This window comes from Marmota marmota, unplaced genomic scaffold (genome assembly GCF_001458135.2).
Source record: "Marmota marmota marmota unplaced genomic scaffold, marMar, whole genome shotgun sequence".
NCBI lineage: Eukaryota > Metazoa > Chordata > Mammalia > Rodentia > Sciuridae > Marmota > Marmota marmota.
Window position 1 is genome coordinate 48,042 of NW_025999968.1, and position 22,715 is coordinate 70,756.

Below are 22,715 nucleotides of genomic sequence, written 5' to 3' on the forward strand. Positions count from 1 at the left end.
TTCATCTACTTTGAGGAAATGGAAAATTTTCTTGAAAGACACAAACTACTAAAGTTCATTCAAGGAGTATTAGAGAATGTGAAAGGCTGATCTATTAGACACAAAGTCTCAATGAACTAGGAAATCTGTGCAGAATCTGTCCCCAACCTCATATTTAATGGTAAAAGACTCGATACTTTCCTCCCTAACATCAGGAATAAGACATGGATATTCACTCCTACATTTCTGTTCAACATAGTCCTGGAGATCCTAGTTACCACAATAAGATTAAGAAAAAGAAATAGAAGGTGTCAGGAAAGGAAGTAATAAAACTGCTTTTATTTTTCCAATATAGACCTGACTTTATAGAATATTCAACCAAATCTACAAAAGAGTTACTAGAGCTAATTAAGTGAATTTAACTTGGTTTCAAAATACAGTATCAATAACATACATCAATTGTATGTCTTGATTGCAAATGTTGAACAATTTTGTATTGAAGAAAAAAAAGGATAACATTGAAAGTAAAATATACAAAACAGAGATAAATCTAACAAAAATGTACAAAACCTATACATTAAAAGCAAAAAAAAATTCTGAGAAATATTAAAGAAGACCTAAGTAATTGAGCAGATATATCTCGTTCATGGGTCAAAAACCTCAAGTAAATTTTAATCTATAGATTCAATGCAGTCCCAGGAGAATTCCAAATTGCCTTATTATAGGAATTGATTACCTGAAAAATTGATATGAAAATGTCTAGTACCAAGAATAGCCAAAAGAACTTTTAAAAAATAAAGAATATTATTGGAGAATTAGTACCTGGTCATTGTTTTGAAGGAAAGAATGATTTCACAAAGGTGTGTGCATGTGTCAAAACTTATAAAATTAACACTTTAAATGTATGCAGTTTATGTCATTTATACCTTGTGTTTTTAAAAGCTAATCAATGGAAAACTAAATGGTAAAAAATTACAAGGCAGGAAAATAGAATGGATTGTACTAATAACACAAATAGTCATATAATAAATTTTAAACACATTTTAAACACATAATTATCTTAAGTATAAATAGATTACTTCAATTAAAAGACATATTGAGAGACTAAATTATAAACATATTCCAAATTATTACTAAATTGTTTGATTGGTGAAAGTTTGTCACAGCCTTTGTCATCTCAGTGCATCATGCTTTATTTGTGGGTAGCCACAAAGAAATATTCACATTTATGAGAATACTATAAAGAAAATGTTAATTTAAAAATATTTTATCCCTGGTTTCAGCTGAATTGTAGTTTGAAATGAGGCTCTTCACTTGGGGTGATGAGATTGGTGGATGGCCTGTGATCCCTGCTCATCTTGTATGTGCAATGTTGTGTTTTGTAGACTTTTTCAGGAGAGAGTCCGTACATTTCATCAGTATCTTTTGACCAAAAAAAATTAAGACTCATGGCTTCAAGAACAGAGAATTAAGTGCTGTTCTAAATATCTAATTTCGCAACAGTACTTCCTTGAATTTAATTTCTAGAGAATTATTCAACTCACTTAATCTACATATGTGTGCATGACCCTCATCAAAGTAGCCTGGAGTAACAGCCAAATATTATTCCAAGGGTCTGTGCGATTCAAACTTCAATGAAATCTCTCTATTTCTTATGCTGGACTGAGTTTCTCATGGTATGGATCCCAGACCAGCAGCAGCTGCAGCCCTCCAGGATTTGTTAGAAATGTAAATTCTCAGGCTCCAGTCCAGACCCACTGGACACAAACTCTGAAAGTGGGGACCAACAATAAGTATTTTTAAAGTAGTTCTTTAGCTGATTTTAATGTGCACTGAAGTTTGATAATCACTGAATTAGACTACTTAGGAAATTCTGTTCTCCACCCTGCGTCCAGGCTAGAACACTTTGTAAAGGAAGTGCCTCAAAATGACAGTCTAATGTTGATAGTCTATATTTTCCACCTCTTTCTCTTCAAAGGGCCCAAACCACTGTCACGCAGGCGTCTTGGGTTGCACAGCAACACTGAACAACGGTTTAGAGAAATCCAATGTCCTGCTGAAACTGGAATTTAGAGACCCAGCATGTGAGTTCACTTGTAAAAAGTCTGACCAGAAGACTATTCAGGGGTGAACACCAGTAATTCTAAGGGCTTGGTTCCCAGCTCTCAAGGTGGGGTAGCACATTCAGTCTCATGAACAGATAGACCTTTAGGAATGAAGTCTTATTTTTTTCCAGCTCTGTGGCACCATCATAAACATAACTGAATGCTCAGTATCACCCAGCTCAATTCACAAAGTAACTTAATGAATTCACTCCTCCTATGTTCTGTGCACCCAGCAGAGTAGGATCTCAGCTACAGTAGTGGAAAACTTGAGCTGTCCATAACTAGCCTTTGAAACCTTCAAGTGATCCTTCTCTCTGGTCCTACTGTTGCCTGTAGCTTGATTTGTTAGGACACTTGATTTGTTGGGCTGATGAGAAATAGCATAGGGTACTTCACAGCAGTTCTCATTAAAAGAGGGCAGCCAAGTGGAATTCATTCTTGGCTCTTAATAGTTTTCAAATGAGAATTTTATTGCATATTAATGAGCACTAATTGACATTTGTGACTGGTTTTTATGGAAATCATGCATGTACAATTTGCATAATAGTACCTAAGTGCTTTTAGGTAACTCTGAAAAGTTAGTGGTGGTTTGTCTATGGTGCTGCTTTTCTTTCTTTCTTTTTTTTTTTTTTTTCAATTCTCAAACCTAGTGCCCTGGAATAGTGTAGAATATTAACAAGTCCCTGGGATGCAAATATAAGGCAGTAGGGACTCATGGCCCAGTTTATGTGGTTTTGCCAGTTTCTATCAGAGAGTCAGAAAAATGCATCAGGGCAAGTCTCTGAAAGCAGGAGATGTACCCACAAGTAGACAGGGAAATGTTCCAGCCCCCCCCCCTTTACCCTCATGAGTCAACTTTCCTGCTTCTCCTAGGTTAGAGTAGCATTCAGTTAGTCTTGAGGATTGTTCCTAGAACTTTATAATATATAATTTTTACTTAACATCTGGGTCATGTCAACAAAACATATTTATCACCTACTATGCATGAGGCCTCATGCCAGGTGCTAGAGCAAGACCATGCCAACTTGTTGCTGGCTGTAATCTTGGCTATTAACTCTATTACTACCAGTTAACAGTTATCAATCAATGTTTTTTTTGGATTAATGAATAATCTATGATTTGTTATTCTTACAAAACCTGATTTTAAATGCAACATAAAGATGGTTGTACTTTATGTTAGAAGAAACATTAATTATTCAGAACTTGATATTATGTTAGGAATAACTTTGGTTATATGTTCCAAATCTCCTGTGTAAATGAGCCCTGTAAATTGTGGGAATGAGAGAAGCCACATTTATTGACAATTCAGTATGTATCAGTTATTTTTATATGCATCCTTTATATCATATGATTTAATCATCAACAAAACCTATAAGGTATAGAGAGTGTTATCCCTATTTTAATGAGCAGACAACTAAGACTTATGGAAGTGACTTACCTAAGGCACCACAGTTAGAAAATCATGAATACTTAAATTTATCCTAGGCTTTGTCTACTAAGGTGTCTCTTATTATGTTAGGTGATTATGGAATATATGAAGTAAAGCACTGGAGTTGGGGGGTTGGCCCTGGGGCCCCCAAGGTGTGCCCTGCATTCAGTTGACCTACTATTTATAGAAAATCTGCTATTACAACACTTTTCTAGGTCCTGTGGGAAGCCAAACCTATAACCAACTGGATCACTTTAATTCTGACCAGAAGAGTTAAATAACTGTAGAGCAAAGGGATAAGTCAAGATTTAGCAAAAGAAAAGTTACAAGTGGAGTGAAACTAAAAGGTTGAGTGTAGCATTCTACAGTGTGGAGCAAAAACATCCTCCAGATTGTGACAAGATCGCTGTGAGCTGGGAAGGAGGAGTCCCTAAGCCCCAGAGTCCCCAAGCTTTCTCTGAGACCATAGCAGACTGAAAGAGTGAATCAGATCCACTCTCCTCACCAGCCCTGCCTGGGGCCACACAGTGACTCCCTGCAGCTTGTATCCATCGGAGAAGGGTGTGTGTTGGGAGCAGCCATCTCACCTCCCCTGCTTCTTCCTCAGAAGATGAGTCAGAATTCCCTGTACAAACCCTGTTCCAGGGTCCTGGTTCATATGAGGCAAGCGCTCTACCGACTGAGCTATATCCCCAGCCCCTTGGGATAACTATTCAGACATCAGGAAAGTATGTGTAGAACTGTTATGTTCCCCTCTTTCTTTTTTTAAAATATTTTTTTAGTTATATATGGACACAGTGTCTTTATTTTGTTTATTTATTTGTATGTGGTGCTGGGGATCAAACCCAGTGCCTCACATGTTCGAGGCAAGCACCTACCACTGAGCTACAGCCCCAGCCCATGTTACCCTCTTTGACGAGGCAATCTGAGGTGGGGTTTTGTTTGTTTTTGTTTTGTTGTCTTGGTTTTGTGGTACTGGAGATTGAACCCTGGGGTTCTCTACCACTGAGCTATACCTCCACCCCTTTTTATTTTATTTTGAGACAGGGTCTCACTGAGTTTCCCAGGCTGACCATGAGCTTGCCATCCTCCTTTCTCGGCCTCCCAAGGAGCTGCGATTACAGGTGTGCCTGGTTAAATTTGAGTTTTTGAGGAACAGAGTAATTCAGTTCACTTTATATTGTTGGGGGAAAACATACAAGTTACAACATTTATATGCTCCTAAGAAATTTTGTTTTATTGTCCACTGTGTATCTTCACCCTTGGGACCTGCTCCACAAACTTCTAAACACAGTCCTAGAATTGTTACCCCTCTCACCTGCCTGCTTCAGTGGCCCCCATTGGTCCAAGACCCACTTTCCTTCCTTCTGGTTACCACCCTGACCCAGCTACCCTCTAAACACACACACTCACACACACACACACACACACACACACACACACACAGTTTCCATCTTCCCATCCCCAAGTCCAGACCTCTAAACCCTGCTATCCCAAACATGCATCTTCTCCTTTAAAGGTCCTTTAAAATAGTGTAAAAAGAACACTGAACTTGGAAGATCTGGACTCTGTTCCTGCAAGTATGTGACTCTGAGTCTCTCCCTTAACCTCTGTGGGACTCAGTTTCTTCACCAGCAAAATGAAGAGATTGGACTTTGTGATATCTAAAATCTCTTTGTGATGTCCAAAATCACCTCTAGCTCCAATATTCTGTGCTTCTTCATTTACTTTCCCTGAACAAACTTTTTTTTCTTATATATGCAACACTTTCCCAGCATCATTTCATGCTCATTTCTTCTTAGAAAGCGTTTGCATCTGTGGGCTATGTTCTGTGTTGAGAATCTGTGTGGCAGATTCTGTGGCAGATTTTGGGGGGAAGTTTAAACCCCCTCTACCCTACTCACACTTACTGGCTGTCCCCATGAGAAGCAATGTGTATGATCAGGGAACGGAAATGAAATTTACTATTGGCATGATTGACCAATATTCAGGATTTTTATAAATCCATTACCGAAATATAACACAATGCATTCAAATGCAATTAAAATGCATTTTTACATTCCCCACTATTTATAGTTAACCATGTAATTGCTGCCAACACTAACATAGTGAATTAAGTCCTAATATTTCAGAAAATATTGGTGCCGGAATAAGAATTTGGAGAAAAAGGGACCCTTATACACTGATGATGGAATGTAAGTTAGTACAACCACTATGGAAAACAGTATGGAGGTTCCTCAAATATTAAGAACAGAAATAGAACTACTATATGATAGTAGTTCTTATTATGTTAGGTGATTCTAGAATATATGAAGTAAAGCACTGGAGTGGGGTGGGGGTGAATTGGCCCTGGGGCCCCTGAAATGCCAAAAATAGAACTACCATATGATCCAGCCATACCATTTGTGTGTACATATCTGAAAGAAATTAAGTCAGCGTACGCTGCATGCCTATCCATGTTTATTGCAGAACTATTCGCAATAGGTAAGACATGGAATCATCCAGTGCCCATCAACAGATGAATCTATAAAGAAAATATGATTTATATACACAGAGGAGTATTATTCAGTGATAAAAAATGAAATCATGTCATTTTCAGGAAAATGGATGGAATGGGACTACATCATGTTAAACAAAATAAGCCAAGTATGGCATCTTTTCTCTTATATGAAGAAATTGGATGAGGTAAATGACCTGAAAATAGAAGAGGAATTGAGTAGGGGAAGGAGGTTATGGGGAGACGGAGACAAAGGAGGGCAGGTGAGGGTAGAGGGAGTGTAGATAAGATCAAAGCAGGATATATGCATGTCTTAGGGAATTCTTTAATTTATAATCAATATGTGCTAATAACTACAATTTTAGAAATTACTGGTGCCAGAGAAAATATATTAAACATCTAGTTGAATACCATCATTGTTGGTTTGAATGTATGCATTTTAGCATAAATTTGCATGTAGGTTTGTATTACCTCTTTTAAGAGCAACCTAAGATTGAGAGATTTCAAATAATATATCTAGCTGGGCACGGTGGTGCACGCCTGTGCCTGTGATTCCAGCAGCTTAGGAGCCTGAGGCAAGAGGATCTTGAGTTCAAAGCCGGGCTCAGCAACTTAGTAAGGCCCTAAGCAACTCAGCGAGACCCTGTCTCAAAATAAAGTATAAAAAATGGCTGGGGATGTGGCTAAGTGGTTAAGCACCCCTGGGTTCAACCCCGGTACCAAAAAAAATCAAATAATATATCTATTTGTTCCCACTGGGCATAAAAATCCCTATTACTCCAATTGTCCCTTCTTCTGTTTTTAGTATTAAACATTCAGTGCAGCTGGGCATGGTGACTCCTGTCTATAATCCCAGCTACTCCAAAGAAAGAGGCTGAAGGATTGCAAGTTCAAGACCAGCCTGGGCAACTTAATAAAACTCTGTCTCAAAATGAAATGAAAAGGGCCAGGGGTATAGCTCCATGATAGAGCACTTGCCTAGCATGTACAAGGCCCTGGATTCAATCTCCAAAAGAAAAAGAGAGAAGTTGGATGAAAGACAGGTAAGTAAATCAGGACAAAAGAAAAAATAGTCATAGGATAATAAAATGAGCCCGAGATACCTAAGATTGTGCAGCTTTTATAAGTGAGCCACATATTTTATTCTGAGGAGGGGGTTGGGGAGGGAAAATATAATACTATTCCTAACATAAAAATGTATTTGGATACCTGTGTATTTGAGAAGAAGAAAAATTTATACCATGAGTTCTCATGAAGGAATCACTAAGTTAATACTATAGCCTCCACTCTTAACAATATCCTATTAATTCCTACAATGCTAAATTCAAAATAAGCATTTAGTGAGTGCTTACTTCGTATGTATGTTTCAGTGCCTTGCAGTAATTTTTTTTTGATGCTCAAACTATCCTATTGTTGGCCAGTGGGGACCAATTAAATGGACTCCTGTATGCTTTTGATGTGATTCTGCAGTTTCTGATGCCTTTTTTTTACCTAGTGACAAAATACTCCAGACTCATCTTGTATGTATCTGCTCATAACTCAAAGTGGCTGTTTTGAAAATTGATTTTTTTTTTTAGTGAAAAGCGGTCTTAAAGAACACAATCTGGGGGCTGGGGTTGTGGCTCAGTGGTAGAGCGCTAGCCTCTCATGTGTGGGACCCTGGGTTCTTTCGATCCTCAGCACCACATAAAAATGAATAAGTAAAGTAAAGGTATTGTGTCCAACTACAACTAAAAAAATAAATATTAAAAAAAAAGAACACAATCTGGGCAGGTTGGAATGTTCATTGTTTCTGGGTTGTCATTACTTTCAAGATTCAGTGAACAGATTGAGAAATATTAATATCTTAGAGAAATATAAATCTTAAGTCCATATTGATATTTAATATTTAAATAAAAGTTTAAAGGCTTTTACTCAACTTATTTTTTTAGTTGTAGATGAACACAATAACTTTATTTTGTTTATTTATTTTTATGTGGTGCTGAGGACAGATCCCAGTGCCTCACATTTGTTAGGCGAATGCTCTACTACTGAGCCACAACCCCAGCCCCCCTCAAATAATTTTTTATGTATAACTCTTTTCTCTTACTTTGAAGTATTGTTTCCCAATGACATCAACATAATTATTTATTTGCTTTTCTCTAATAGATACATATATGTGTATAAATGTGTGTGTATGTACATAAAACAGCAGAAAATACTTACCAAATGTAGTTTAAGACTTCTCTGTGGATTTTTTTTTTTTTGCTCTTAGAACATTTGATAAAATTACTGTTTCTTAAAATAATTCTTCTCTATGTGTTTATGCTATCAACTTTATATACAAATAGGCTAATTAATTTCTCATTTTGACTTTAAGAACTGCTTCTCTTCTTTTTGATTTAATTTTGTCTTTAAATTATGTAAAATATTTTGTTAACTTCCGAGTCAAAACTACAAACATTGAGAAGTCTATTTTGCCTCCCTGTGTCCTCCCTCTTGTTATTTTACTCCCCTTAGGGGCAATGCTCTTATCCTTCCATTATTTATTTTTGAAAACAAGTTGATGACTTGTGTGTATCACATCTCCTCTTTTACACAACAGGTAGCATACTATGAACATTTTGCTGCATCTTACTTTTTTGTGTCATTTTATTAACATATCTTAGAAATCATAGCACTGTATAGATATCGCATTTTTAAAAAAATAAGGTATTTTTCGTTCTTTAAAAATCAAATCATTTATATTTTAAAAAGCGAATGAGGGTCTGGAGCAAAAGAGTGCTTGCCTGGCAATCCTCAGCACTGCATATAAATAAATAAATAAATATCCATTGACAAATAAAAATTATTTTTGATTGTTTTTTAAAAAAAGCAAAAGAATGATCTTTTTCAGGGATGGAGACAGGGCAGTAAGTGGGAGTGGGTGGCCTGGAATGCCTGCCAGGGTATTAATGATTAATTTTGAGTGCTTATTATTCTCTTCCCTATACTTTGCTGAGTTTTAAGGATATCTAAGAATCTAAAAAAAATTCTAAACATAACTGCACACCAAGACAACAAGGGAGAACTCTTTGGGATCACTGAAATATGAATATCATATTTGATATGTGATGGGTTAAAGAGGGAAATTTCAGGTGAGGATGTGCAAAGGAAGGCTTTGTTGAAGGTGAAACTGGATATAAAGAGAGAACCCTAAATAGTCCATGAAGGAAGGCTATCAGAAATTGCTGAAGAAAGGAAAAAAAAAACAAATCCTCCCCAAATTTGGTTGACTTAGCCAATAATTGTCATTTGACTCTGAGTACGGTTGCTTTTTTTGGGGGGGGGGGTGGTGTTGGAGATTGAACCAGGGCCTCACGCATGTTAGGCAAGCTCTCTACCACTGAGCCACATCCCCAGCCCTAGAGTTACTCTTTGTTATCATTGCCATTCTTGTTCCCTGCAATAGCAAGACAGATTGCTGTGGAAGGCGATACAATTTTCCTTATAGAATCAGCCTATAATATTTTAATTTTTGAGGTCAAATATGAAAACCTCACTTAATATCCTTTTGTATCTCCTCTAGCATTCTCAAATGCTCTTTTCTTGCTTTATCTTTTCCTTCATTGTCTCAATACGTTTAAACAAATTATTTCATTTATTTATATATTGTGCCCATGGATGATTGAATCCCACATTGTAACACACACTCTAGAAAAGTAACAGTCTTAATTTTGTTCAACACTACATTCCAGTTGCCAGGAACAGATTCTGTTGGTGCTTTAAAAAATTCATTGGGTGAATACTAGTGGCAATAGAGGGAATGTGTAACCATGGAGTTCTGCATTAATATACATACATGATTCCCTTATACATTCATCTCATCACTTTCTACCCCAGAACTCTGTCAGGATTCAGTTTTATTGTTAGTAATGCAGGCTCAAACTCAACTGACAATGAGACTATAAACCAGTGAAAGGATATAAATGATAGGGATGTAAAGGAAATTCAATATATGTATATTTTCCCAATAGGTACATGCTTATGAGCATAGTTTTATAAAAGAGCAAAAACAGTTGTTTTACATTTACTTAACATTTACCATTTCCAGAACTTTTAATTCTTTTGCATTCATTCATATTTGCATCTGTTGTCATTTTACTTCTGCCTGAAAATTTTCCTCTAACATTTTTTGTAGTTTGTGACTCTCAGATATTGTCTGAAAATGCCCGCATTTTGTCTTCTTTTGTTCCCCATCAATCAAATATGTTTGGAAGGATCAAGTGTATTATAAAGTTAACTCAGTTAATAATTGGGAGATTGAATTTTTTAACTTTTTATTGTACAAACTTTATCTAATTACAGAATTTCATTGCTCTATTGAAAAATATCTAAACACTTACTTAATAATCATTTCTGAATTTTACCTTCATTTCTGAAAGACATTTTCAGTGGGTATTGTATTCTGGATAGCCTTTTGGAGGTACAGCAGCACTTTAAAGATCATTCCATTCCCTTCTGGTTTGCATAGTTTTTCATGAAAAATCTGTTGTAAGCCTTAACAGTGTTCCTCTGAATGTAATCTGGGCACTCCTAAAAATTTTATCTTCATCACTGATTTTTAGCAATTTTATTATGATATGCCTTGTTTTTCTGTTTTTGGCTTTGTTTGTTTGTTTAGTTTATTCTGCTTGGGGCTTGTTGAACTTAGAGTCTATATAGGTTTATACTCTTAATCAATTGTGAAAAAATTTGATCATTATTTTTTTATTTTTTATTTTTATTTTGGTAGTGGGGATTGAACTCAGGGGCACTCAACCACTGAGCCACATTCCCAGCCATATTTTGGAAATCTGCAGGGAAGCCTCACTTTTTTTCTGAGTATTGGTCTCAGCATGACTGAGGAAAACTACATAAAGGTAAAGAAATCACCACTGGTGGGCAGTAGCTGAGCAATCCCTGGGAACTGAGAATCCTCCATATACCTAGGAGCCAGAATAGAGAGACACCATAATGTATAGTACTTTAGAAGAATCCTCAAAAAGTCATGCCTTCGTAGTAGAACTAAATTAACCCAGCAGGGTTAACCTTAGAGGCCATTTGGATCTGCCCTAATAATGCATTTTAAAAGCCTGAGAATAATCAAATAACTCAACTTCCTCTTTTCTATTACACTGCCCCCCAAATTCTAGTCATCCCAGCATTCCCAAACTCAAATCAACAAGACTTTACTACTTTCATTTGGTTTTCCCTCCATGTGCTATAGCCCAGAAACTGACTTCAGGCAGCATTAGTTGGAAACCATAGACCTATCATCTCTATTGTCCAGTGCCTGAAAAGAGTTGTTTCATATGTTTTGTCTAGTTTTCAAGTTGTTTATAGGAGGAAAGCAATTCATTTAGCAGTTAATTCTTCATAAGCAGAAGTCCTACCAACAGCAAAACAACTCGTTAAAGATAGTGGTAGTATGATTCATTTTTCAATGGTCAGAAGTAATGTGTAGAAGAATTGAGGGGATTTTGTGGAAAGATATGGGGCTGTTGAGAGCTGTGAACTTGTAAACTACCATCTTGCATTTGGAACAGTGTAGATGATGCAGCATCTACTTTTCTAATCCTAATCACTGGGAAGGAATCTATAATTTCCATGAAATAAATTGCAAGTACTACTATCTATGGGCTTGGATCTGCTACTGTCTGTAGAATGTTCACCCTAGAGGCTTTTTGTGTAGAGAAGTAGGGGGAAGGTTGCTTTAGAAGGAGGCTGACAGATCTTTCTCCTTGAGCCTTGGATTCTATATCTATGTTATGGTCTGATGTCTCACCTTTACTCCCTAACTCTGATTCTGATTATTCCCCACACACTTTCCCAATCACACACACTTTGTGAAACCATTTACTCTCTCTTTTTAATGACTGAGCCCTTCACTATTTCACCAGCTCCTGTATGTAGACTTCGGTGTGTGTCAAATTTGGAATGGCATGTCTGCCCCATACAGGAAAGAGCCTAATATCATTGTATATAAAGTTCCTTCACTGGATACCCATAGGCTGAAGGGGGCCTCACATTTCAAAATTCTATTCCTATGAATTTAGTCTGTCCAAGGAGACATTAGGAACATATTTATAGAGGACCCTAAAGAATAGGAAGCCAACCAGTGCACATTCTGCAAAGAGGAGGGTCATTGGAGAAGGAAATGTCCCTGATATTTCCAAGAGAAGCCATGTATTGTCAGCCAGACCCTGACCTATCCTGGCAGATGGCACCACTGGTAGAGGAAAGCTAAAAGAGCCAAGAGGCTTCACACATGTCCCTAAGAGTGATCTTTGAAGAATCTCGGGTGACTCTTACAAGTAGATAGGAACAGGGTCAGTTTTGATCAACGTGGTCCTAAACATCTGGCAGGAGACTACAGCCTAAGATTAGTCCTACATAGACATTTAAAAGGAAAAAAAATGTTTAAAAAAATGTAACTTAAACATACATTTGTGTCAGCCCTACTTAAAGTAAGTAAAGCTGGAGGCTATAGAGGAAGGGTTCTTGTGTGGAAGTGCACAATAATAATGATCATAAAGAATTCTAAGGTTGCAAGTTTGTCCTGAGTTAATTTGAGCCTGATCTCATAGACCTACAAATCTTCCTAACCTCCTACATTGATAAACTTGATCTGTTTCCCACTGATATGATTATGAGTTAACTGTTTCATGGTTTTCAGAGACTGGCTGAAATGCTAATTGCTTTTGTGCTAATTAGTTACAAAAAAGTAATGCTTTGCTATCTTGTTTATTATTGTCTTAGCATGAACCTTGGCCTGTGTATGCTTTGCAAAGTTACCTGACATCTGCTTCTGTGGACCTCTGGATTTCTCTGATGCTGAATACCCTTAATTGTCCAAGCCACATCTGATAGAGAACAAGGACTTTGGGTTACTTCCCCAAACTTCACCTTCTTTCAGCAGAAAGCAGCTTGGAGATGTCATTGCCCATTTTTCCATAGAAATGGAATGTAGAAATTGACAGTGGGAGAATATAACAGTTGTCTACTTTATGCTTTGAATATATGTAACCCTTGCTGCTCTGCCACTACAACTTATTTTTAAATGGATGTTTCTTTCTTTTCTTCTCTCCCTGCTCTCCCTAATCTCTCCCCCTCCCTAATCTCAGGGGAAACAGGATTACCTCTCTTCCCCATTTTAGTCAGATTTATGTATCCTTGAGTATACACCCATCATAGGAACAAAGTAATGGAGACATTGGGTATGGTACCAGAAGATCTCAGAAATGACTATGTCCCAAATTAACAAGTGAATTACAACTCCAACAGAGAACATGTGCAATGTAGCCTTGAATCCCCTCTTAAAATCCCCCTGTTCCTGCTGACTGGCAGAATCACAGCCTCCAGGACAGGAGTCTTCTGTGTTTCTCCTTGGCTAGCAAAGCAGTAAACCTTCTTTTTCATTTTTCTAAAAAAAAATTACTCATAAATTTATCCCAAATAAGAATTGCATCTCTCAGAACTTAATGTCCAGATAGACAACCCCATCATGTTCTCAAAGTTTCTCAAAGACAATTTTGGCTCAAGATTATTATCTCTTCTGAGAGTCACAATATCAATCAGGGTTTCTCAGCCTTAGCATCTCAGCAGTTAGCATCTAGGGCTGGATAATTCTTTGTTGTTTAGACCATTCTACGAATGTTTAGCAGCATCCTTGGCCTCTGCCCACTGGATGTCAGTAGCACTCTCCTCCCAATTTTGACAACCACAGATGTCTCCAGATACTGCCAGATGTCTCCTGGAGGTACAAAATTGCCCTGGTTGAGAGTCACTGGTATAGATGCAACATGGTGTGTCACACTCCAGGGCACCACAGAAGTGCAGCTTGGGAACTAAAGCTGGAGAAACCCAGGTCAGTCTATAGTGTCTGCCCTGTGTACAGTGTGCGCTGGGAAGGCATTGACCTTGGATTGCAAACTACTAGATACAAGTCTGCCTCTGTAGATTTGGAATAAGGGTCTCTACTTCTCTGCTCAATTTACTTATTTGAAAATGAGGAATGGTGTTGTTTATGCCACACAACACTGCTGTAGTGAGAACAAAGTGAGGTTTTATATATACAGGAATACCTATACACAAACACATACTTCTTCCATATAAGGATACAATATGCATGGATTTAATAATGATTCATAGATAAGTGTACTTAATTTGCCAGTATAATTAAAATGGCAGTATAGAAAAAAATATATCTTCTAATTTGTAATGTAATGTGTAATCCCTCCTGTGGTTTGTGATATTGTTCTCTGCTAGAAGGCTTAATAGGGGATGTCTAACTATAAAAAATAAAAAAAGAAAAAGAGTGCCTTTTTAGCAATTAAAGTCATAACTAAATTAGAATACAAAGAGTAAGATTTTTATATTTGATTGTTAATTTTGCATTTAGTAATCTCTCCAGGCTGCACAAGAACTTAAATGTCTTGTCGAGAGATAGTGGATTTTCATTCTCCTGGGATGTCATTATAATGAACCTGGTAAATAATTCAGGAACATATTAGAGGCCAATGGATGGGCAGCACCTGGTGCCATATTGTTCATGCCTAAGCACACAGAATCTAAGATGGCATTCTACACCTGTCACTATTATTCTGGCTTAAACACGGGTCCTATGCTCAGTGACTATAGAAATAATAGTTGTTAATATTTTTATCCCATTTTCCTCCACAATCAAAGAATATGATGCTATGCTGTTTCAAAAACACAAAGCAGAAGTGGCATCCTCTGAATTGCTTCAGTCAAATTTCAAATCTATTTTCTCTATTAAGGGATAGGTTGCTTTAAAAATTAGTAGAAAAGATTGCTTTTCTACTGAAAGATTTATTTTCTAGTAGAAAATTTTGCTTTTCTACTGGTCTTAATTTGAGCCTTTTGGCCTTTCTGCCTTTGCTGTTCAAGGTTGAGCTTCTTTTTAGATCACACTATTTATATTGAAGGCATCTTCTGAGAAAAATGATACCATCCTCGGCCACTCATTTAGAAGGAATTTCTACTTCTAAGTTCTTCTTCCTATTATTACCTGAGTAGCCAACCTAAACTCTGTCAGTATATATTTTTAAAAACAAACAAACTGGGCATGGTAGCACATACCTATAATCCCGTGGCTCAGGAGGCCAAGGCAGGAGGATTGCAGGTTCAAGGCCAGCCTCAGCAATTTAGCAAGGCCCTAAGCAACTTGGTGAAACTCTGTCTTAAAATAAAAAATAAAAAGGGCTGGGGATGTGACCCAATAGTGCTTAACTACTAGATTCAATTCCTGGCACCAATGAACAAACAAACAACAAACAAACAAACAAACAAAAACAAGCAAACAAGACCTCTCAAAAACCCCCATTCACTGGACATAGAATGTTCTTCCACACTCTGAGAGAACAAGAGGTAGAGTGACAGATCATGTATGGAGACAGCATGGGCACCAAGCCCAGTACCACCGAGGATCAGACGGAGATTAAACCAGAAGTTACATGGGAAAATCTTAGAAGAGCAGGAGGTTTCCTAGGAGGGAAGGAAAAACAATGTGTCTTACACATCTAATGTAAAGTTTTTACAGTAATGGGCCATGAAAGGAATCTGAAGACAGACTGCAGAACTTTTTACCTAGAAATTGCTAGATGTGCTTTATCTTTGTTTTTAAAGTATTATTTATAATAATGGTTTAAAATTATACCAAAGTACTTTATATCTTTAACCTTTGTAATATATAAGTACATAATTATACAGTAAAATATAATTGCATATGATAAAATAAAAAATATTTTAAAAAATTGTGTTTGTGCTTGTTAACACAGTTGCTTTCCTTTCTTCTAGGCCCTGCGTGAATGTATTTGGAACAGTGACCGCCCTCTGGTGGTGAGCCAGAATCATCACTTTTTGTGACCTAACGGTTACCAAGATGCCCACTCTTGGCACACATAGTACACTCTAGCAGCAGGGGACCCATTGAAGGATGTCTGATGTTGGAGTATGTCTGATGAAGGAGCCTAATGAAGTAAGCCTTTGCTTCCATCCGAATTTGTTATTTATTCCGGATTTCAGCCAGAAGCCAGCTCCAAAATGGGCTTCTGAAGAAAAGAGTGGAGTTGCTTTTGTGTTTCAAAGGTCTGCCTCCCTTACCAGTGGATGACTAAGACTGTGAATAAGTACACACCAAGAGGGCATGTGGTGACATGGAGCCTGAAATAAACTGCTCTGAATTTTGTGACAGTTTTCCTGGCCAGGAGCTGGATCAGAGACCCCTTCATGATCTCTGCAGGACAACAATTGTAAGTGAGCAGTCAAGGGGCATCAGGGGTGCTCACATTATTGTTGTTGTTGGCAGTGAGGTGGGGGAGGAAGGAGAGAGGAGAAATGCCGAGGCAAGAACATGTATTTCCCAGCGTTGGTGCTGATCTGCAGAAGATCCTTCATTCTTAACAGCTTCTCTTTCCTCTCTCTTCAGACCTCTTCCCAGCATAGCAGTAAGACGGTCACTTCATTGTCTCCTGCCCTCTTGGGTGTTATTTGGACTTTTCTCAGCGGTGGACTACTTTTGATACTCTTCTTCCTTGCCTTCACAATTCGCTGCAGGAAGAACAGGTAAGCAGCCCCGTGCCTAGTTCTTCATCGCCTATGGCCCAAACTGTGAAACCTAGAGTGCTAATATCATTTTGGCACCACAAGCATCCAGCCAGTATCAGCAAAGCTTGTCTCCCACTGTGTGAGTCACATGAGAAGTTCCCTCTGAAATACTACTGTACCTGGTAGTACAATTCCCTCCCGAGCAGAGAAAGCTCCGCCCAGTATTGTACCAATTACTACAGTGAGTATCCAAAGAAGAGAACGAAAAATCTCTCTCCATATAAGAGGGATAGTCCTTCAAAGAAAATGAGATACTTGTATGAAAAACAGAGACCCTGTAGATAAAATGTGTAAAACAGTATAAAGTGTATAGAGTTCACAATGGAATCAATCTGGGTTAAGGTTTTCACAGAACAGTGGAGTTTTACCGCCTGGCTGTTCTGCTAGACAGTTTTGGTGGGCTGAGACATCACTGGTGCATCAGGGTAAGCATCTCTGGTTTCAAGCCTGGCAAAAGAAGCAATTGGAGACTTGTCTGAAGGAACACACAGACTCTTGCCTTTACTGCTCTTTATTCCTTCCTTTGGGGCCCACCCCATCTCTCCCACCTCAACACTTATACCCTCCTCTGGCCCCACTGTTCCAGTCTGCTTCTGAAGCCCAGCTTCAGCCCTCTCTCTCTGCCCAGCTGACTTCTGGTCGGAGCCTATAATCAGAATTCAACCCCTCCCCAGAGGCCAAACTCATCCAGTCCCACTCGAGTCTCACACCTGGTAGTGATCAAGTATATTGTACTCCATTGCCTATGATAGATTTGGCACTTAGATGAGGATCTGTCGGTTGTATTTATTTAGCAAGCATTTGGGGATGCCATTTGCCATTTTAGGCACCACAGACAGGGAATTGCTAAGCAACATTGACCTGATTGGCTGGGTCAGCCTCAGCATGTGACATGTGGCACTCAAACTGGAATACACCCCCAAGCTTCCCCAGCCACTTTTCATTCTGTTTCTCAGACACACTAAGCTTACTTCCATCTCAAGGTCTTTGTGCTTTCTGTCCCTTTATTGTTCCCTCTGTCTGACAGTCTTCTCCAGATCTTTCTGTGGCCCATGCCTCCTCATCATATAGGTCTTGGCTCTAGTGTCACTTCTTCAGAGAAAACTTCTCTGACCATCTGTTGTAGTCAGCTTTTTCGCTTCTGTGACTGAAATATCTGACCAGAACAATTTTAGGGGAGAAAAGTTTATTAGAGGGCTCACAGTTTCAGAGACCTGAGTCCATAGAAGGCCGGCTCCATTCCTTGGGGCTTGAGGTGGGGCAGAACATCATCTGGAAAGAGTGGGGCAGAACCTCATGGCAGAAGAGTGTGTCAGAGGGAACCAGCTCACATGATGATCAGAAAGCAGAGAGAGACTCCACTCACCAGATACCAATATATACCCCAAATCTACACCCCCAATGCTCCACCTCCTCCAGCCACACCCCACCAGCCTTCAGTTACCACTCATTTAATTCCATCAGGTGATTAATTTGCTGTCTGGGTGAAGGCTCTCGTAACCCAATCATTTCTTCTCTGAACCTTCTTGCATTATCTCACACATGAGCTTTTGGGGGATACCTCACATCCAAACCATAACACCATCTTATCTAAAGGAGCCTCTCTACCCAATGGCCATCCAGCCCATCTCATTCCACATACCATCACCATGTTTTATTTTATGTAACTATCTGATATTACTGTGTTGATTGAATTGTCTGTTTTGTCCGTATCCCTCTACAGAATGTAAAGCCTGTGAATACACGGACCTTATCTGTCATGCTCACCACTTTTCCTCCAGCAATTAGAACAGATTCTGGAACATAATAGGTACTAAGTAAACAGTGTTCAGTAATCTTGAGAATAAGGATATTTAAATCCTAATATTGAGTGATACCAAGAAAGTGACTAGGAAAATCATTCATTTCAAGGTTAGAACAACAGAGTAACAGTCTCTTGAACTACAGCACATTTCATTAATGAAATTTAAACCTGATTGACAAATAAGAAAAAGATATCATCATTCCACATATCATTTTTCTTCCAGCAAACCAGTAGTTTAAAGCACTCAGGGGCAAGCTCTCTCACAGTTAAAGAGGAAGACCTACACTGAGAATACCATGTCAGTGCCTTCCTGTTGTACAAGTAATAGGTGGCTTAATGACCTCAGAAACTGAGTCTTTGCTGCACATAAAGTTGAATGTATAGATGAATAAGCAGAAGAGACATTTGCCTTATATTTAAAAACTGCAACTGAATGTTGAAGAAAGCACGTATCAGAGCATATTTTTAATTTTAAGGACAATATTATCTATTGGCAATAAATGCTCTAGGACCTATACTTGAGATTGAAGGCTATAGAAGATAGGGGAGATCGAAGGCAGGGGTTGTAGCTCAGTGGTAGAGTACTTGCCTAGCATGTGTGAGGCATTGGGATTGATCCTCAGCACCACATAAATAAATAAAAAAAGATATTGTGACCATCTACATCTAAAAAACATACTTTTTTAAAAAATGAAAATCAGCTGTCATTCTGGCTGTAAATGGTTGTGGATATTTACTGAGTGCTAATATTTTAATTGGAACATTTATTATTTTACTAATACTCACTAGAAAGTTAAATGTGTTTCAAGCATTAGAGCCCCATCATATTTTTTTTCTAACCCATTATTTTTATACACAGTTTTGCAGAATGCAAGGCTTGTCAAGCATTTGTATATCCTGTTAAAGCAGAAAGCAGCTATAAAAAGCATTAACATAAAAATATCTATATTTCTTTCTTTTTATTAAAATTTTGCTGCCTGTTGTCTTTGCAGTGGAAGCATGATTTGGCATAAAGAATAAAATAATAGGAGTCACTGTGAATAAGAATACATTTTGTAATTAAGTAACTTACAAGGTCAGACAGGAAATATAAAATAACTCATTTTCAAAAGTACTTTTCTGAGCTATAAAATTTGTTCAAAGGTGCAGCATCACAATTCAATATTCAATGTCATTTAAGTTCTGTGATCTCTAAATTTATGTGTGTGTGTGTGTATGTGTGTGTGTACGTGTGTATATACGTGTGTACTTTCTTAGGCATGCATATGCTAGAGGAAAAAAACCCCTTTTGACAAAATAAAATAATACAATAATATTTAAGTTCAGTTGCAGATCCTGCATTTTTGATAAAAATTTAAAAATGTAATCTACAACAGAAAATCAGTAAAAATATAAGAAACCTGAACAATCCTATCAATCAACTTGACCTAATTGGCATTTATGCAAGCCTTCACCCAACAATAGCAGACTATAAATTTCTTTTCAAGTACACATGGAACATTTACCAAGATAGAGCATATTCTGGGCCATAGAAAATGTTTCATTAAATTTAAAAGGATTTAAGTCCTATGAAGTATGTTCTCTGAATACAATGGAATTAAATTAAAAAGCAATAACAGAAGAATCTCTGGAAATTTTTAAAATATTCAGGAGCTAAGTAGAACACTTAAAAAAAAAAAAAACTCATGGTCAAAGAAAAAACCAAAAAGGAAATTAGGAAGTATTTTGGACTGAATGAAAATGAAAAAGCAACATATCAAAATTTGTTGGGTGACTTTCAAAGGGGTACCATAGGGAAGATTTATAGCACTAAACTTTGAAGTTTAGAAAGAAGAAAGGCCTCATGTCAATGACCTTACCTTCCATCATAGAAAAAGAAAAAAAAATTAGAGCAAATAAGTCCTAAACTAAATAGAAGAAAGGAAATGATAAAGATTAGTAGAAATTGATGAAATGGAATACAACATGAAAAAAAATCAGTGAAACCAAAAGCTGAATGTTTGTGAAGACCAATAACATCAACCACCTCTAGCCAAACTAAGCAGGGAAAGAAACAGAGGGAAGGAGGAGAGAGGGAGATATAATTACCCAAATAAGGAATGAGAGAAGTGACATCACTATAGATTCTACAGATATTAGAAGGGTTATAAGGTAATATTATGAACAACAATCTCTTTGAGTGGAGATTTAGCACTGGATTTACTTATTAATGGGATGTCACTTCTGGTAGTAGGTTACAAAAGATTGTGGCTTCCACCTTGGATCTCTCTCACACCTCCACTCGCTCATCGCCATATGATAAGCTCCCTGTGGAGAGGGCCGCATGACAAGGAACTGAAGTTTCCAGGCTGTAGCCTGTGAGTACCTGGGATTGCCAATATCCATATCAGTGAACTTGGAAATAGAGCTTCTAAAACCTGCTAACAGCAATGTGAATAAGTGTGGAGCAGATTCTCCCCTAGTCAAGCCTTAAGAGAACTTCAGCCATGGCTGCCATTATGACTGCATTCTGTGTGAGACCCTAAGCCAGAGGCACACAGCAAACACTTGTGCCTGTAAAAATAATCATATGGAATTAAATTAAAAAGCAATAACAGAAAAATCTCTTGAAATAATTCAGGAGCTAAACTCCTACCCTTCTAAAAAAATGAAAATGAGGAAGAACTTCCTACTTCCTACCTCATTCTGTAAGGATAGCAATATGCTGATATTAAAATCTAACAGTGACATTAAAAGAAGAATGAGGAGGGGGAAAAAAACTCACAGGTAATATTCCTTGTGAATGAAGAGTCAAAATTCTAACAAATTAAATATAGCTAAATATTAAAAAGATAATGCATTATGACCAAATGAAGTTTTATTCCAGGAATCCAAATTTTGTCTACCACCCAAATATTGATCAATATAATTTTACCATATTTACCACCTAAAAAAGAAAACTATATAGTTGTCTCAATACATGCAGAAAAAGCATTTGACAAATTTCAGCATCAATTCTGATAAGATCTCAACAAATTAGGAATAGGAGAGAGTTTCTTAAACCTGATAAAGTACATCTATGGAAAAATCTCCAACTATCATCATTTTTAATAGTAAAATATGACTACTTTTCTGTTATGATCAGAAAGACAAGATGTTCACTTTCAATGTTGCTATTAAACATTTTATTTCTTTTTATTACTTTAGAAGAGTAAGGCCCCTATTTTTATAAAGGAAGAACCAAAATATCTTTATCCTCAGGTGACCTGATTATCTACATTAAAAAAAAAAAATCCAGTGGATTTAATTGCAGTGGCACTTGCCTGTAATCCCAGCGGTTTGGGAGGCTGACGCAGGAGGCTTGCAAGTTTAAAGCTAGCTTTAGCAACTTAGCAAGGCCCTAGGTAACTTAGAGAGATCCTCTCTCAAAATAATAAATTAAAAGGGCTGGAGATATGGCTCACTTGTGCCAGGGTTCAATCCCTGGTGCTCATACACACAAAATCCAATGGAATCTACTTACAACAAAACAAAACCAACCAAACAAACAACAAAAAACAACTGTTACAATGAACAATGACTTTAGCAAAGTTGTGTGATACTAGATCAACGTACAAAACTCAACTGTAATTCTATATACTAGGAACAGACCATTGAAAAATAAAATTAAAGGCAATGCATTTATAATAGCATCTAAAATATGAAATATTTAGGGACAAATCTAAGAACTTTAGAACATTGATGAGAGAATTAAAGGAAACCTAAGTGAATGGAGATAATGTGTCCATGGGTTGGAAGCCTCCATACTGTTAAAACATCACTTCTCTCCTAATTGATGTGTGGACTCAACCCAATCACAGTCCCATCCCCTCTTTGTACAAATTGACAAACTGATTCCCAAATTCACATGAATTTATGAGGGACCTAGAATGTTAAAACACTTTTAAAAAAGAATAAAGTCTCAGGACTAGGACCACTTGATTGCAAGACTTACGCAAAATTAGAGTAATGAAGCAGTTTGGTGTTGGACAAAGGTAGACTTATACATTAACAAAAAAGAATAGACTACAGAAATAAACTCACGTATATATCAACTGATTTTCAGCCAAAGTGCAAAGGCAATCAATGCAAAAATGAAAATCTTCAACAAATTATGTTGGAACAATTGAATTTTCATATGCACAAATGAACTTTGATCTACACTGTGCATTATGTTCAGAAATTAATTCAAAATGGATCATAGATCTAACTATGAATCTTAAAACTGTAAAACTTATAAAGGTAAATATAGAA

The 22,715-nt window shown here is 37.3% G+C and overlaps 1 protein-coding gene across 2 annotated transcripts in view; it reads left to right on the forward strand.

Moving 5' to 3' along the window:
• Gpr156 (G protein-coupled receptor 156) overlaps positions 1-22,715 on the forward strand; it is a 92,495-nt gene that overhangs the window by 12,913 nt on the left and 56,867 nt on the right. The window contains exons 2-4 of one of the 2 annotated variants that reach the window (XM_048803255.1): positions 1,958-2,063; positions 15,830-16,284; positions 16,461-16,597. In XM_048803255.1, the coding sequence (XP_048659212.1) occupies positions 16,189-16,284; positions 16,461-16,597 (233 nt within the window). In that variant the 5' untranslated portion in view covers positions 1,958-2,063; positions 15,830-16,188. The remainder of the gene's footprint in view (positions 1-1,957; positions 2,064-15,829; positions 16,285-16,460; positions 16,598-22,715) is intronic. The other variant, XM_015478458.2, reaches the window with a different exon arrangement.